Source organism: Chrysochloris asiatica, unplaced genomic scaffold, assembly GCF_000296735.1.
Source record: "Chrysochloris asiatica unplaced genomic scaffold, ChrAsi1.0 scaffold00001, whole genome shotgun sequence".
In the NCBI taxonomy this organism is placed as follows: Eukaryota; Metazoa; Chordata; class Mammalia; order Afrosoricida; family Chrysochloridae; genus Chrysochloris; species Chrysochloris asiatica.
In genome coordinates, this window is record NW_006408519.1 from 60,791,079 (window position 1) to 60,805,811 (window position 14,733).

The following is a 14,733-nucleotide window of genomic DNA, read 5'->3' on the forward strand; positions in this document are numbered from 1 at the left end:
AACAACAATATACCTGCCACTGTGAAAGGAGAATGACATCTCAGAGCCTGCTGAGAGTTATACTCTTTATTTCCACTAGGAACCTCAGGCCTTCTGAGGTTAAATAACTCCCCCAAAGTCACAGAAGAAACTCAGGAACAGAGGTCCAAGGGTCCAGCCTGTCTCCACAGTCACTTTTTCCTTTTTTACTGAGGGTAGGAGAAGATGAGCGGAGGTTGAGATTCCTGCTGGACAAGTCACAGATATCATTATCAAAGCCAAACAACTGATTATCTCTTCCATCAGGTTAAGAATATTTTAGCGACTTCCTTAATTCTTCTAGTTGTACTAACAGATGGTTAGCCTGTCTTCAGTTCCACATAGGTATGAACGTGAGCCTCCTGAAGATTGTAAGTGGGGAATGACATGTCTGAGCTTGCCTTTTGGAAACTCCCTTCAGCAGCAGACTGCAAAAATGGCCCAGACGAGAAAGAATCTCAGGAGCCCTGCTGATGCAGTGATTAAGCACTGGGCTGCCAACTGAAAGGTCTTAGATTCGAACCCACCAACTGCTCCACGGAAGAAAGACGTGGCAGTCTGTAAAGACTGCAGCCTAGGGAACCCTACGGGGCAGTCCTACTGTGCCCTACAGGGTCACTATAAGCTGGAATTGACTCCACAGCAATGGGATTTGAGAGAGACCCTCCAGACCACAGTGGCTGGATGTTGCCCAGGTGAGGGTACCAAATTCCACTGCCACAGGTGCAAGGATGGAGAAAATGGGACCAAGAGATACAACACCGTGTTCCATCAACAGTCAGATTCTTTCATTATTATATTAAACATAGGGCAATTCGTTAGTAAAGCAGGAGTCGTGGCATAATTGCCTATCACCTGCAAGCATACTTCAAAATTTGCAAAATAGCTTCAAAGCTCCTCTATCAGAATACAGATCTTTCCCCTTTAAGGAAGGCAGCATCCCTGAATTTTTGTGAGAAAAATAAACTTAAAAGACAAAAAGATTATTCATAGTTAAAAAGCAACTCAGGTGAAAATTAGACTCTTGAGTATCAAGATATTTCAGAAAAAAACTTTATTCAACTTATTGTACTTTTACACTTGTACACAGGACTGTTATGGTCAGCCTACATACATGTCTAAATAAAACTAAAAGAATTTCAATAAGCATAAGAATTTTTTTTTTAATTACGCTATAGTAACACATTGCCTTTTCATTTAACTAGCAGTATTGTTTTTCCTTAAACATAAAATGGTGGTACAACCTACATTCTATGATTTTAGATAAAATGCTATACTTCATACATCAGAGAATTTCTGAATAACTTCAGAAAGCTGCACTTCTTAAGTGTTTAGCTTAAGTGGAAGTATTTGTGACTGAGTGTGTTAAGGAGGAAGCAAGACAGACAATGTTCAGAATGAATACGAATGAAGAAAACATTTTCAGGACTGAAAATGTCCCTAGTTCTAGACTACCAAGTCCTGATCTTGGGACCTACATCTTTTCATCTTAGTACTAACAGTACCCCAGAACAAAGCAAATGTTATTAAACATTTTATTTGAACTGGTTTATTGGCTAAAGATTTAATCATACCAAGTTCCTCCCTATTTTTCCATGTGCAGGCACTTATAAAAAAGTCTAACCCCCTTTGACTACACAAGGAAGGAGGAAAATCAAACTTCCCATGAGCACAAGGTGAACCATGCCTCCCAACCTCCAACCTTCTTTACCCTATTCTGACACCAACCATACCTCCCACCACACAAGACTTCTCTGCTGGGCTCAATAATCCATTGCAACAGTCACACAGAACTCACAGACAGTATTCACAATTATGGGGTAGATTAGGGAAGTTAACAGGGTACAATTCGGGATCACAAACAACTCAGGATATAGCAGTTCTCTGGTCAGAAGTGCCTCGTCTCAGCCATACAACAGGCACGCCTCTGTCTTGTCTTCGACCTCTCAGCCATGTAGTCCCTTGGTTTCTCCCATGCTCAGGCAAGTGTTACAAGCTCCTTTAGCCTTGTGCATAAATGTCCAAAGGGAACCCCATTCTGCAACTCTGTCTCTTGCGTAAAGGCACTCTGATCTCTCTGTGCCACTGCCTCTGCCACTTTTCCACACAGGGATCTCACGCTCCACTCAAGGCTCTTCTTTCTTAATGGTCTTGGCATCATCTATTCCTGCTTCTGAGATGGCTCCTTTTAAACCCAATTGGATGGTAAGACTAACCCATCCCCATATAGAGTCTTGCACGCCCTATTTGCATGATTGTTGTTATTGTTAGCTGCTGCTGAATTGGTTCTGACTCATAACAACCTTATGCACAACAGAACACAACCCTGCCAGGTCCTGTGTCATCCTCACCATCACTGTTAAACTGAAGTCCACTGTTGCTTTCACTGTGCCAACCCATCTCGTTAGGGGTCATCCTCCTTTGTGTTGACCCTCCATTTTGCCTAGCATGATGTCCTCCAGGGACTCGTCCCTCCTGATAATGTGTCCGAAGTATGAGTGATGAGGTCTTGCCATCCTGGATTCTAAGAAACATTCTGGCTGTACTTCCTCCAGTACAGAATTGTTTGTTCTTCTGACAGTTTATGGTACTTGCAATATTCTTCTCCAACACTATAACTTAAATGCATCAATTCTACTATGGTCTTCCTTATTCACTGTTCAACTTTCACATGCATATGAAGCTACTGAAAATACCATGGCTTGCTTGGGTCAGGAGTACCTTGGTCCTCAATGGGGCATCTTTGTTCTTCAATGCTTTAAAGAGGCCTTGCACCGAAGATGTGTCTAATGCAATACATCATTTGATTTCTTGACTGCTGCTTCCATAAGTGCTGATGATCGATCTAAGTACAATGAAATCTTTGACAATTTCAATCTTTTCTCTATTTATTGGTCCAGTGATGAGGATTTTTTATTTCTTTACACTGAGGTACAACAACCCATACTGAAGGCTGTGGTCTTTGATCTTCATCAATAAGTATTTCAAGTCCTCTACACTTACAGCAATCAGTTGTATCGTCTACATTATTGCAAGTTGTTAATGAACCTTCCTCCAATCCTGATGCCACATTCTTCTTCATATAATCCAGCTTTGTATTATTTGCTCAATATACAGATTAAATAAGTATGGTGAAATAATACATTTTTTCTCATTTTAAACCATTCAGTGTCCTCTTGTTCTGTTTGAACGACTGCCTCTTGGTCTATGGACAGGTTCCTCATGAGCACTTAAAGTGCTCCAGAATACTATTTGCATGGCCTCACCCAATCATTTGGTGGGAGTTAAAAAGACTGTGGTTAGAAGACCCATATCAAGTAAATTCACTGTACCCTGCCATCCATTTGCCATGGTGGTGGTGGTGGTGGTTATGTGCTGTGTAATTGGTTCTGACTCATAGTGACCCTGTACAGGGTTTCTGATGCTGCAAATCTTTACAGGTGCAGAAAGCCTCATCTTTCGGAACCACTAGTAGTTTCGAACTGCTGACGTTGAGGTTTGCAGCCTGATTCGTAACCACTATCCCACAAATCTCAACTATGAAATAGAACAAAGCATTGTTAACAAAATATTTATTGTTGTTAAGTGCCATCGAGTCGGGTCCAATCCATAACGAACCTGTGTAGGCTTTCCAAGGAGTAGCTAGCTGGTAGTTTGAACTGCTGACCTTATGATTGGCAGTTCAGTGCTTATCCTACAGTGCCACACCAGGACTCCAATACAAAATACAACTAAGGTACGTAAGAGTTTGATGAATGATGCTCCTCTGCTCGGAACTGTGGGTACACCCATCTGAGTGGTTTTCTCTTCCCTTAAAGTTATCCATCCTGACATCCTTTCCAGCAAAGACCAACTGCTTCCATTCCACACTTTCAAGGATTGTTAATCAAAACCTTTTTATCCATTTTCACAAAATCTGGATTTGAAAATAATTTTTGAGTATTTAATTCAAGTTTCATTGTTTACAGGTAAAGGGGTTGAGATTTTTAAAAGAGAAGATAAAAGATAAATATGACCTTTGATATTAAGATGTAAAGGGGCACAAAAATTGGCATGGCCATTTACAAGCCAGTTTACCTTTAGCCAAATGGTTTTCCTCCACGAGCTCCAAAATTCTTACCTGTGAAAGGAAGGCAATACAGCCTAGCTCTCTGGGTTTTTATAAGGACAACAAACACAAATCATGGAGAACACATGTGTGGTTATCAGGTGTTGTGGCGTCACCCCGACTCACCCAGCACAACAGCCTCCTACACAACAGAGGGAAACATGCCCCACTCCTGTGTCATCCTTGAGCCATCGTCCCCAAGACTGGCTGCAGATCAGACATAACACATTCAGTAAGGATTTGTTGCTTACCACACTTTCCACGTCTTATAATTAATCGCTATGGGTCAGAACCCACTCGACAGCACTTCACAACAACAACAAATTTCCTTCCCAGATTCCTGGTATGGCGCTGTAGGATAAGCACTAGACTGCAAGGTCAGTTTAAATGGCAAGGTCGGCAGTTCAAACCCACCAGCCCCTCCTTGGTAACCCTATACAGGGCCGCTATGGGTTGCTATGAGCTGGAACTGACTCAATGACACTTAAGAACAATTTCCTTTCTGGAATACTTGGGTGGTATAAACAGTTAAAGCAGTCTATCGGTTACTAACTTAAAGGCTGGATGTCTGAGCCCACAAAGAGATGTCTTGGGAGAAAAGCCTGGTGATGTACTTGTGAAAACTCAGCTGTGGAAAACCCTATCAAGCACAGTTCTCTGACACACTGAGTCAGCGTGGGCTTCACAGCAACTGACTGAGTTCCTCTTCCCGTCCATGAAAGACGGCTCACAGGAGTCACTGCGCATCACTTTCCCTACAACCTGGCACTTGCCCATCCCACCACCCTTTAATCAAGGGCAGTTTTCAGTCAACATCTCACTTGATATTTCTGAGGCATCTGACAGTACACACTTTGGCAGAAAGCCCCCTCCTCGGATGCCTCCCACACACCCTCCCACGAGTTTTCTTCTAACCTCTGAGCTATCGCTTCATCTCACTGTCCCAGAATTCCATTTCCAAGCCCACATCCAATCCCACTGCCTTAGTTCAGTCTCTCACTAGGATCCTTGATGGTCTGTCTCCTGTAGCTCAGCCCCCTCCTGCCACCAGAATCAGCTTTCTAAGATATGTGTTGGCCTACATCCCTCCCTTGCCTCAAACCCTTCAGCAGCTCCCCACCTCCCAGTAAAGCTGACAATCTAGAACCACCTACTCCATCTCTTACTCCTGCTATCACCCATCTAACGCTCCAGAAACCCAAAACTCCTCCAGGAAGACTCGCTCTTCTCCTGTGTTTTGCACATGTTATTTTCTCTGCTAGAGACCCCTCTGTATTTCCAAGTCTTGTTCATTTCAAAACTCAGCTTTAGGTATCTCCTCCTCTTGGAGGCATCCCTGACACCGTAACTGAAAATGAAAACATGCCCTAGCTCTGGGTGTGATAATATCTGTGTAACCTGTGCTTAGAACACACCCGCTACGCTGGGCAAGATAAGACCTTAGCACTGGGTTTCAATTCTGTATTATGAGCCGCAACACAGTTGGTACTGAGCACCGCTGGCTGAATGAATTATAGAAAAGATAAGTACCTGGGTGGTACAGTTAGTGTACTCCATTGTTAAGCAAAAGGTTAGATGTCAAACCTATCCAGAAGGGCCATGAAAGAAAGACCTGTTAATCTACTAAAGCAAAAACAGTAATAGTAATCAGCCACTGAAAACCCTAGAGAGCAGTTCTCCTGTAACATATACAGGGCCATCAGGAGTCAGAGTTAACACCGAGTGGCTATACTGATAAGTATGTGGTGGACAGTGCCACGTGAACGCACTGCCTCTTCCCTTTCTACCTGTATCTTGATCACTTTATTTTTGTGTTGCATCTTACTGCACTGCTTTTACCGACAATGAATTTTCCATTTAAAACAGGCATCGAATGCTACTTTCTAAAGGAGGGGAAACAAGGAACTTCTATCAAACACCATGGATCTAAAGATTGTTACTATTTGGATCAATTACTTACCTTTATGTTACAGAGAAAAGTGTATGCATAAATAAATACACCACGGTTGCAGAAGTGAGACACAAAAGATATTATAGAAAGAAAACTGTAATATCAGCTAAGAAGCTAGAAGATGCCACAACAGAAGATGAAACTATTTGCTATTTACTCTGAATTTGAGGCTTTCTGCTCCCGTAAAGATTTACAGCCTCAGAAACCCTGTATAGGGTCGCTATGGATCAGAATTGAATTGACAGCACTTAACAACAACAACCCAAGAAAAAAAGGAGTCCTGGCTATGCAATGGTTAAACATTCAGCAGCAGTTGGAACTCATCTGTAGTTCCACAGGAGAAAAGACCCAGCAATTTGCTACCATAATGATCACAGCCTAGGCAACCAATCCTATGGGCAGTTTTTCTCTGATTCTGACTCAGAGGCACACAACTACTACCCCCCAAGAAAGAATTAAAGTCTAATCCTGCCCCCACAAACTCTCTAAGGGGGGAAAAAAAGTGTATACACATCAGTTACACAATCTTCAAAGAGGTAACAGTAAACAGCCTTCAGTCCAAAGCAGCATAAAAAATTTCAGTGTCTAGGAATGTTTTATTTAAGCACAAAATAAGGGGAAACCTCTCTTCCTTTTTAATCATAGAATTATGAAAGAGATACATCATACTGTTCAAGACACCTTTAGTGGCACTATCCAAAAAGATCACAAGATAATTACAGTGTTCTTTTTATAAGTCTCTGTCTATGGCTCCAGCTCTCTGTGCTTTGTTTCTGCAGAAAAGTTCTAGAGATGTGAGCAGAGAGAGGAGAGAAGGATGTGGTTCTGCCCTAAAGGTAAAAGACCCACTCAAACCAGGGTTTCTCAACCGCAACATCATGGACATTTGGGCCAGTAATTCTTTGTCGTTAGAGCCATCCTGTGCAGGTAGATGCTAAAGGTTACTCACTCACTAGATGTCACCAGGTATGAGAACCAAAACTCATTCCCAAGCATGGTCAAATGTGCCCTGGGGGGCAAAGTCACCCCAGGTTGAGAAACACTGGTTTAAAGCAAGAGAGCAATTAAAAGGACACAAAGAGCTAAAAGCTGCTGCTTAACAGAGATTCAGTATCAAGCATCAAGAAGACTAATTTCTGAAGACTCCATATTTACTCATGAGAAAGTAAAACCCTAAGAGAGAAAAATGAGCAACTATAGTTGAGAGAGCAGAGAAAAAAAGAAAAGAAATTGAGGCAACAGGACCCACACCGTGAGGAAAATATAGAGCCCCCAAGAGATCCCTGGGTAGTGCAGATGGTAAACCTGCATAGTGGCTGACAAAGAGTGCAGGTTAGAGGTGCCTCTGAGGTACAAGCCTGGCCATCTACTTCTGGAAAACCAGCCATTCTACTGTGACACTCATGGGGTGACACTGAGTCAGGAAGGACTCCAGGGCATCTGGTTTTTGGTCAGGATCTTTAAAGAGATAAGAAAGGCAGCAGACTGAGGTGGGGAGGGCTGATACACTTAGGTGTAAAGAAATCTTAGGAGCCAAATCGGGTATGGAAGAGCTTCTGGGATTCAATGAGAAAAAAAGTTCCCAGAAGAAAGGTCACCTCCCAAAACGTCACTTTAGAGTAGAGTGAAGGTGGAAGAAAAGATTCCAAAGGCAAAACATATTAGTATTATCAAATACTTTACTTGCTACCTTCTAAACTTACTAAAAACCAGAGGAGACAGAATCTTCACAGCCTCTCACCACCACCCCCATCTAGTGCAAAACTAGTAAGGGGGCACTCCACAGAGGTCAAAAAGTCAATCACAAAGACATTTGGGGATCCCCAGAGAGAAAGTCACTTCCTTCCGTAAGTCTCCTCTCTGACTATTAGGGAAGTTTCACATCTCTTCAGTTCAGCTCTGGTTTTTATTTTGTACAACATAGTTATGACTCCTGCCATCATTAAAAAAAAAACAACTCTCAATAAGAGACAGCCAATTCCCTAACAAAAATCAAAAAGGGTAAAACCAATTAAAAAAAAGAACACACTATGAGCTAAGGAATTTTAGTTTGATTTTCCAAGGCTTTATGGAATTCCAAATATGACAGCATTCAAAATAAAATGTCAGATTTTTTAAATGAGCTGTAATTTCTGGAATTACTAGAAATAACCAATACAAATACAAACCAATGCTGCACCTTCCTATAAATTAGATAATTCTTAAGAGCTGTAGGAAGAGAGGGCATTTTACTATTTATACTACATTCAGGGCATTATACTTATAATATTCATAGAAGGTAAGATATAATGCCAACAAGTCCTTCTGGAATAGACCACAGGTGCTGGACGGCAACAGCAAAGAGGGAATGGAATTCTCAGATCCAAGCAGCAATGAGATGAATTGGCACACAGTGGCCACGACACCGAACATGAAGATGGTCTAAGATGAGCATTTCATTCTGTTATATAGAAGGTCATCAGGGACGGAGTCAGCTAGACAGCAATGAACAACACAATACAACATCTATTACCAGAGAAGTTGAGATAATGTGGGGTTAAAATAAGGGGGTGGAGAGAGGCGGTGAGGCCTGAGATGGAGGCAGAGAAGACGACGTCAAGAGATGGTGGGGCTGGGGACTCGGGATCAGGAGATGGAAAGGGGCCGAGGACTGTGGTGGCGGGGGGGGGGGGGGGGGGGGGGCTTAAGGGGGAACCCCCTTGGGTGGGGGGGGGAGGATGCGCGCTTACAGGGTACACCCCTTGGTTGGGTGAGGATGCGTGGACGGGATGGTAACTATGCCAATGAAATGATGGATGATGGAATGAATGTAAAGCTGATATTCTCCCATGTAGACTACCACACAATTCACAATAAAACATTAAAAAAAAATGGGGGGGGTGGGGGACATTTGACAACTGAGAGATGAGTGCTAGCCACAGTACACACTAATTAAGCTTTGTGATTTGGGGATATCACCACCTTCCTCTGCCTCAGTTTTCACATCTGTGAAATGAACTGGAGTGTGATGTGGACTCATCCTTACCAGTGTCATTCACTCATTCATTCATTCATTCATTCAGCAAATATTAGTGAAGCAATAGATGCTTTAGCACTAATTCTTGGGAAAAGGTAATGAATGAAAAGGACAAAATCGTATCCCCTGCTGGAATTCACATTCCATATTCTGAATGGAATAGTATAACATTCCAGAGTATATCATACATAGGAAGGTTCAGTTCTCATTCCAGTTATAGGTAGGATTCTCAGCCAAGATACATAGGTATTTCTGAAAAGTTTTAACATCCTGGTTAAAAGACCCCTCTTTGTTCCAGCCATTGGCCCTAATCCTATCCTTCATTCAGATTGATTTTTAAGAGTATATTACCCACAGTTTAAAGTCATTTGTCCCAAGACGGCACTTTGGATAAATATCAAAGAATGTGTATATTTAGACCAACGTTCCCAACCTTTCTGAGTAGGACACTTGTAACAGAACTTCTTGTTTGCAGATTAAGTAGATACAAGAGTCACATGAACTTTTCAACGTATTTGTAATGTATCATTCATAAGAGCATCTACATATAAATCCAAAGAGCACAAATATACAGAAGCCGTATCATTCATTCTATCAATGTAGCATATGTGGTGTTCAAACAGAATTCCAAGTTTCTTGTGCCCTCAGGGTTCTGCATACAGAGACTGGTAATCACTGTTCCAGATCTCCACTTTTATTTGAATATTTTAGAATCACGGTGTTCTTACCAGATAACTCCTTAGGGTACTTTCTGTTTGCTAGAATGCTTTAGCCCTCCTCTTTTTCACTTAAAACAAACTGTGAAATTGGAGCTCTAATAGGTAAATAGGGTGCTTTGGATACACAGAGTGCTGTGGCCTAAGCATTGGGCTGCTAACTGCAAGGTCACTGGTTCAAATACACTAGTCACTCTGCAGGTGAACAATGGGGCTTTCTGCTCCCGTAAAGATTTAAAGTCTTATAAAGCTCTGGAGCGGTTCTACTCTTGCTATAGGGTCCTAGTGTGGCAATGTAGAATAAGCACTGGAATGCTAAAGGCAAGGTCAGCCATTCAAACCCACCAGTCGCTCCTCAGAAACTCTATTACAGGGCTGCCATGAGTTGAAATTGACTTGACAGCACTTAACACCAACACAGTTACTAAAAGTCAAAATCAACACATTGATGTTGTTATATTTCTATCAATATATGAATTGTTTTAGTTCCATGTGTGAAAAGAGAGAGAGAAAAGGTGGAACTTCAAAAAGTTCATAGAAAAACTTTCATTATCCTTTACTTCCATTTTTCATGAAAATTTTGAATATTTTAAATTCCATGACTCCACGCTCCTACAGACTGCTACTAGGAATCTAAGAATTGAGAAGATAATTCTTCAAAATTTGCTTAAGGCATTCCCAACCCTACAATTACCTCTGTTTTAACAGAGAACATCTGAAGGCAGCCAATGGCTGGAACTGTGAAAAGTAACAGGAGGTTAAAACAAAGATACAAGGAGGACTGAAGAGCCAAGAAGCCAGCCTGAAAGTCTCCTGGGAATTTTGCACAGCAAACAGTGACCATGCAAGTCTACCTGCAGTCATGTCGTTGCACCTCCAGCGTCAGAAAGCTTGTCATGGTCCCTTGTCACTTTTTAAACAGTTGCCATCTCTTCAGTTCTGACTTGCGGCAAGCCATGTGTATCGAAGTAGAATGTGCTCCAAAGGGTTTTCAAAGGCAGGTCAGGCCTTCCTTCCACAGTGATAGTCTCTTGACTCAACAGTACTAACAACAATTCTCTACTGTTTGTGCTGCTCTTGAATTATTTCCCGTACATAAGATTTAGACATTGGAATGGATGATGCCACCCTGTTATACTCAGGGCACATGGGGAGCTCCCTGTCTGCTTTATCACAGAACTCCAAGAAGGGTCACATATACGGGAAAGGGGCACAATGAAGGGAGCTTCCAAGTAACCTGACTGTCCCAACCGACACCTACCAGCCCTCAACTTCCGGAGAACTCTAGCTTCTCTTTATTTTCAGTTTTCCCTTCCTGAAAATCCAAATTATGGGTACCAATTACAACCAATAGTTAGAGGAAGGACAGCAAATACACAAACCTAGAAGCATTTTTATCTGGGTTTTATGCTCCATCTTGAACTTTGTTTCTAATTTCCCCATGCAGCTTTACTCTGCACACACGGAGTCACCATGAGTCAGAACTGACTTAAGGGCAACTTACAACAACAACAACATGCTAAAAGAAAGAAAAATAAGGTCTACTCATTAGTAAATAAAAAGTAATTTTAGTTATGAAACTCTGGCTGCTTCTCTGGCAGAGTTCACAGACCACTGAACCGTCTCCCGGTTTTCTCTGTAAAATAAGGAAACTGGCAGCTTTATGCCTCCTTGTTCTCATACACTAAGACGCTCACTGAATGGAACCCTGGCCCATGGAAACAATCCCATACTGGGACTGGGACAGGTAATCCCTGTCTAATGACTGCTTTCAAAAGGTACAACCATTTTTAGTTTATTGTTTTAAAGATCTCCTGTCTTTGTATTTATGTCTGCCACTTCCAATATTCAGAACAAAATCCAGGACATACTATTAGCAGGACCCTGAACTGAATCAGTGTTTCAGGTGCTTGTGCCTCATTTAGCCAAAGACAGAATCAAGGAAGTCTTCAAGAGTTACGCAGGCAACTAGAAGCAAAAGCCTTCATATGCCTCTATTTTTGTTATTTATCTGCTCAGTGAGTTCAGAGTGAGGAGAAAAACTTTAACACTCCTATAAATAGTAATAACTTTAAATATCAAAGCCCCCAATACATGTATGCCCTAAATCTTTAATGAGCCATCAACACTCTGCTTGGAATCAATAACAGCTTTGTTAACTAACTGCAATACAGCAACACTCACTCACAGGGCACACACACACATGCACGGCTTTAGACTCATGAAACATTTAAGCATTTTAAAAGTATCTAGTGTATAGACACACATTTTAAGTTTTATTATAGCACACTTAATTTTACAAAAGTATTATTTACCACATGGTGATCCAGGCGGAGAGGAATTCCCACTAGGAGACAAGTAGAGATAACTTTTGTTCACTCCTGCATCAAAATTGAATGGGGACTGGTAGTCCTCCTCAAAGTCCATGTCTCTACCATCCATTCCAGACAAATGGAGAATGCATGGTTTCAAAGCTACCTGCTGTTATTCTTCAGTTAAGTCCCATTTTGGTCATACTCCTTGGATCGCTGCCTGGCGTGATCTCGTTGGAGAAATTAACCCCAGGGTTTAGAGATCCTGGCTTCCCAGCCCAGTTGGAGACACTTGTTTCTGGGAGCTTCACGCCCTCAGGGCAAACAAACTGAGCAGACTGGTTTAATAAATTGACTTGTCCAAGGCAATCTTAGGAGGGGCTCTATTCAACACCTGCTGCTACTTTTGATCAACAATGAACCACCTGGGCAGGGGAGAGCCGCTTGCTTCAGTAAACAAAGGAGCGTCAGGTTCTGCAATATCACCCAAATGGACAAACAGTTCAAGCAAGCGTCAGATGCTGAGCTGAATTATAATAAGAAACTAGAGTTTATTGATTTTTTAAAACCAGTCAGCTGACCACAGCTACCCCAGGGCAGTCTTAAGCTTCTAGGACAAGGAAAGCTTACGAGTCAGTAATCCACAAATGGCATCTGGGTGATACTTTTTTTTCCACCCTGGATTACTGTAGAATTCTGAAAGCCAAGCTTCCTGGTTTAGCAATCTGCTTTCTAAGCATAACGTGGTACAAAGCTATATGTCCACTATTACTTTAGCTAAAATGTCACTCAAAAAATTCAGTTTGGGTTGTCTCTTCCTTCTCTCTTTCTTTTTTTGGAACAATGTAAAAATTAAGCATCTACTTTGAAAGTAAACCTTTCAAAGGTTTTTTCAGGAATTCCTGAACCTTTTTGGTTTAGCTAAAGCCCAGGTTTACCAGAAGATGTAATAAACCTGTGAGCAACCCACACAGGAAAAACGTGTTTCCCTTTGTACTGCGTGCCCTGTGGAGTGACCAAGACCCAGCTAGCTTGTAACACACAGTCCTTAAGCCACTACACCCATTTCCTTTGACAGAATTCCCTAAGCAGAACCTTCCTATGCTAAATATGGCCTTTGTTCACACATTGGCACTAGAAGTTAGCTATGTTTGCCCCACGTGGCTCATCTAATATTAACCAGTAAACCATTTACCTTAAAGTGATTCCAACTCATGGAAACTCCTGTCTTTCAGAAAAGAACTGTGCTGCATAGGTTTTCACTGGTTGATTTTCCAGAAGCAGACTAGAGGACTTGAACCACCAACCTTTCAGTTCATACCTGAACGTGTTAACCATATACCACCCAGGGAATGCCATCTAACATTGTAGCTGTTGTTAAGAGCTATCAAGTTGGTTCCAACTCACTGTGACCCTGAATAGGGTTTCTAAAAGCAACTGGTGGGTTTGAACCATCGACCTCAAGGTTAACAGTCCAATGTTTATCCCACGATGCCACACAAAGGTCCTCCATCTAACATTGTTGTTGTTAAGTGCCGTCGAGTCGATTCCGACTCACAGCAACCCTGTGAAGGGTTTCCAAGAAGCGGCTAGTGAGTTTGAACCTCCGACCTTGTGGCTCAAGTCGACCTTGAGGTCCAGCGCTTAACCCCACAGCACCATACCAGGGCTCCCCATCTAACATTGTTGATGTTGTTAAGTGCCGTCGAGTTGGTTCCTACTCATAGGGACCCTGCATAGGGTTTCCAAGGAGTGGCTCGTGAGTCTGAACTGTTGACTTTGCAGTTCAAACTGACCTTGTGGTCGGTCCAATGCTTGTCCTACAGCACCAAAAATTAAGGCAACCTCTGGCAGGTAAGCAATGATCTGTTAATGCAGAGCAACAACAACAGAAAAGGCAATGTCTACCTTTTAAACCAACCTGATACAAAGGGAACTCAATATACTTCCCTGGATTAGAAGTAAACATGAAATTTCATGTATTTTAAGAATTTTTTTTTAAAGTGTCTATTATATAAACTATAAATGTACCAAGACAAGCTACACTCATCTCAACTTACAATTCATTTCCCTGTTAGTCTCATATCATGCTCCATTTTTGGCAAAATTCTAAGTTTAGGAGCCCTGGTGGTTCAGTGCACTATGCAATGGGCTGCTAGCCCCAAAGCCAGCAGTTTGAATCCACCAGCAGCTCCAAGGGAGAAAGATGAGGCTTTCTGTTCCCAGCCTCGGTAAATCTATACAGGGTCACGATGAGTCCGAACCGACTCAACGGCACACAACCACCACATCTAAGTTTAAAATTTTGTTACTAGGCATCCTAACTAAAAAAACTATTTTTATTTTTCTCCTGAAAGATTCCAAAATATGGGCAATTTTAAATGTTGTTTGTTCTTTGATTAAAAATACAATAAAGGGGTTTCTTTATTGTTGTTTGAAAGAATGAGTCAGTTCCTTGAAATCCAGAGTGTCTCTTAGAGGGCAGGCATTGTAGTGATGAGCCAGAACGGGCGTGTAGTTAAGAGGGTCCTTGGCCTTGACCATAGTCTGCATTGGGTCACTAAATAACTGGGAGGAGAGTCGTCATTTTTCTGTTGCTTTGCTCATTCTTC

At 41.9% G+C, this 14,733-nt stretch overlaps 1 protein-coding gene across 1 annotated transcript in view; it reads right to left on the minus strand.

Annotated features, from left to right (window-relative positions):
- The window catches only part of TPD52 (tumor protein D52), a 49,724-nt gene extending 37,473 nt beyond the window's left edge, over nucleotides 1–12,251 (minus strand). Inside the window, exon 1 of the mRNA XM_006830894.1 lies at nucleotides 12,128–12,251. Within this exon, the coding sequence (XP_006830957.1) occupies nucleotides 12,128–12,251 (124 nt within the window). The remainder of the gene's footprint in view (nucleotides 1–12,127) is intronic.
- Nucleotides 12,252–14,733: the final 2,482 nt, after the last annotated feature.